The 3,436-nt window shown below is 45.6% G+C and overlaps 1 protein-coding gene across 1 annotated transcript in view; it reads left to right on the forward strand.

The window, feature by feature from the left end:
• The window catches only part of SLC28A3 (solute carrier family 28 member 3), a 101,025-nt gene that overhangs the window by 30,857 nt on the left and 66,732 nt on the right, over positions 1-3,436 (forward strand). The window contains exon 3 of the mRNA XM_019517385.1: positions 2,886-2,968. Coding sequence (XP_019372930.1) covers positions 2,886-2,968 — 83 coding nt within the window. The remainder of the gene's footprint in view (positions 1-2,885; positions 2,969-3,436) is intronic.

Below are 3,436 nucleotides of genomic sequence, written 5' to 3' on the forward strand. Positions count from 1 at the left end.
AGGCCTCAGACAAGCCCCGGGAAGGCCGCACCCCCCTGGCAGGGGCCCTGACTCTGTAACCTAGTATGTGGTTTCCTATGTTAAAAAAATTCTGAAAAATGCCAAAAATTTTATTTTGTGGCATCATCTTGACCTCATCTGGTCAGCAGCAGGATTTGAATCTTGTGCTCTATCTTAAACTGAATGACACTGAGGGAAGAGACTGAAACTATTTCTTTATCTCCCATTTTTTTTAATTTAGTGGTGTCTGGAAAGGGGATCAAAATCTGATCCCTCAGTAGCTATATGATGTAACTTCCGGATTTACCTGACTACCCCAGTCTCCTTGTCTAGCCAGTAGTAGCTTCCTTCTTTGGGCTTGCTGTTTGAGTACTAATCTGCCCCAAAACGCCCTGCTAATCTCCCTTCCTTGCTCATCCAACTTCAGTTTCCACCTCCTAGCTAGCACTTTGTGCAGTCTTTCTCTCTCCTAGTCCCCCTCCCACTGGCTCTCAGTCCCCGTCTAACTTTCCTGAGCTCTTCATTTAATTCCATTCTTGTCTCTCCCAAGTTCATTTGTCAGCCTTTCTCTACCTATCTCTCTCTCTCTCTCTCTCTCATCCCTGCCTCCCAGTTTCCCTTGTACACCGGCCCCATCTCTCCTTCCTTTGCTTCCTATGCCCCAGTTGCTTTGCCCATCCACTCAGAGCATCTCCCTTATTCCCCCACGCCCCTACCACTGTTCTTCACCTGGTACCAGACTTTCTCCCAGAGCAAACTGGCTCCAGTTTCTCCATCCCTCCCTCATGCTTCCTTTAGCAGCTTCCTGCCTTAGTCTACTTGACTTCCTTCCTCCTCGGCTCACAAGGTCACTTGTCTAGCCGTTCCAGCATTCCTTTTCCAGCTCGCACGCAAAGGTTGTCAACATACTTTCATTTCCAATGTCACCCAACTCCTTGTACCAGTCTCTTCCCTCTGCTCCAGCTTTTGTCTGTCCTACGTTCAAATCAGTTGACTCTCTCATCCACACTGCCTGGGCACCAGAAGGAGGGTCCCTCAGGAAACAGAAGGGCAGAAGGGGTGTGTTCCAGAAGTTGATAGCAGACATTACAGGGAAAGTCCTGCTGCTGAATCCAGAACTCTAAGGTGAAGCATCCCTACCATCACTCTGTGGGACACTTGTATGTGTGATGCCTTCACCATGTACATGTGCTGAAAATGACACTTTGTGTGGCTTAACGGTATTGCAGTGTACACAGGCAGGAGTTTTGGGGGTTTTCAATGAGTTTGCATCATTGCAAATTAAACTACATCCTACAGTGCGTTGCAGCTATTTGCTCACCTCCTGGCTGCAGATGAGATGGGTACGTTCAGCAGGCAGAAGTGGTGAGGGGCCCAATCCTTTTTTTTTTCTTGGCAGAGCCTGCCCACATCTCCCACAGCTGGGGGGTGAGCTACTGGTGGGCCAAGCAGCCTCTGAGCTGCAGGGCCCTGGTCCTTCCCCCTGTGGTGGCAGTACCCCCTGGGGCCACCCAGGTGGGCTGCTAGCAGGCTGGGTGCTGCCCCTCCTCAGGGTCAGAGAAAAGTTGGATAGGACCAAGTGCTGCCTCCAAGCTGGGGAAACATCCCACCCACTAGCAGCCCACCCAGGCAGCCCCAGGGTGCACCACTGCCAGAGGGAAGACTTGGGGCCCCCTGCAGCTCAGGGGCTGCTTGGCCTGCTAGCAGCTCACCCCACGGTCACAGGCTGGCTCCACTGAAAAAAAAAGTTAAAAAAGGATCAGGCCCCTCACAGTGATAGAAACCCCTAAATTGAAATAGTGGGTTTCAATTAAAAAACCCACCGTCTCAATTTAGGGGGCATAATACAGCTGCAAGGACTAAACCCCCATCCCATGTACAAGTGCCCGTGGAGATGTTCCATGTGCCATCTGCTTACATGTAGGTGCTATGGGCAAATGGAGGATGTAGTCTCTCTCTCTGTGGGTTTGATCAGTATAAAAATTATGAGACGTGTGAGTATGCTGAGTAAGATTGAATCCTCAGGCAGTACAGCAGCTAAAATCTTAGAAGTCTCTACTGAGCATATGTGAAGTGCAAATTGTCAAAGGTTTTGGGTAGATTACTAGAGAGTTGGCACAAGGTGCACTCCTGACATAAAAGCCATCTTCCTGCCAAATTTCAAGTCCCTGGTCCAAAACCGAAAGACTTGAGCTTTTCAAAGAAACAGTCACCAGAATTTTTTAGCAAGAACAAAACAACCTATTTTCTTTTCCGTAGCTTGTCCTCAGGCTGAACTGCTTGGCCGAAATTTCAAATAAAAACCAGTGTTGGGCATGCACCAAACGGAAAGTCTCAGCCTAATTACTTCAAGTTTGGCAAAGTTATGAACCAAGTAAAAATGAGGTTTTATAGTGAGAAGTGTCAGGCAGTCTTAACAATAGGCAGTGCTACCTGCCATGCCTATAATATTCACTTTTAATCATCTATGCAAGATGATTTTGCATTTGACTTTTTTCTATTTCTAATGATGCTCAGGGGGACAGACTAAAACTTTTTCTTTACCTCCTATTTTTCTTAATGTGGCGGGCTTTGGGAAGGTTAATAATTCAAAATGCTCATCCCTTGATAACTACTGGGTTTGCCTGATTTTAATAACAGCACTAATACCAGACAGCAGAGCAGGAGCTGTATATGCAAAGTGAAAGGGAGAGAGAAAGACTTGAACAGGGTACACAGAATGAGATGTTGCTCTTGAGAGTTCCCATTGAGACCACATGCTGGTTTTGATTCAGCTACCCATTAAACGCAATTTCTGCCCTGTGCAACCATCTGTCTTTAAGAAGATTTTCTCTTTGGAACATGACTCCAAATACATTCTCTGTTTTTATGCATCTGTTTTCCAGGAGGACGCATACATCGATATTGAGAGTGATCAGCATAGAAACAAGCGTGACTCAATTGAAGATGAGAAGCCACGCTTAAAAGGGTAATTTCTTTTGGATGAGCAAGTTTTCCACCCACTTCACCCCCACTCTGAGCAAAAAGTTGCCAGTGTTTCAGCCTACTGCTTGACAGCCCAAAATTCTGCTTCCATCTCACTAAGTTAAACAGTTTCACAGATCTCCCAGTAATTTGTGTATTGCAAAAATATGTTGCATTTAAAATTATTATACCTTGCAGCTGACATGTACAATCAGGGAACTGTGCTTGTGAATGTGACGGGGAAACCTTGCAAATTAGAGAAACCTTTTCTTTTTATTATTACTTTAACTAGATTTTCAGTTTGCGTATACAGTATCTCTATTATAAAGAAGTACTTATGACAGACTTCTATAAGGAGTTGTTGCCCTGCACCTGGAATATTCATTTATGCTACTACAAAATGAGAGAAAAGTGGGTGTAAAACACAACCATTCTGATTTATAAGATGCCCCTGAAATCTCATATAGTCACA

This window comes from Gavialis gangeticus, unplaced genomic scaffold, assembly GCF_001723915.1.
Source record: "Gavialis gangeticus isolate Ggan-Ray unplaced genomic scaffold, GavGan_comp1, whole genome shotgun sequence".
Lineage (NCBI taxonomy): Eukaryota > Metazoa > Chordata > Crocodylia > Gavialidae > Gavialis > Gavialis gangeticus.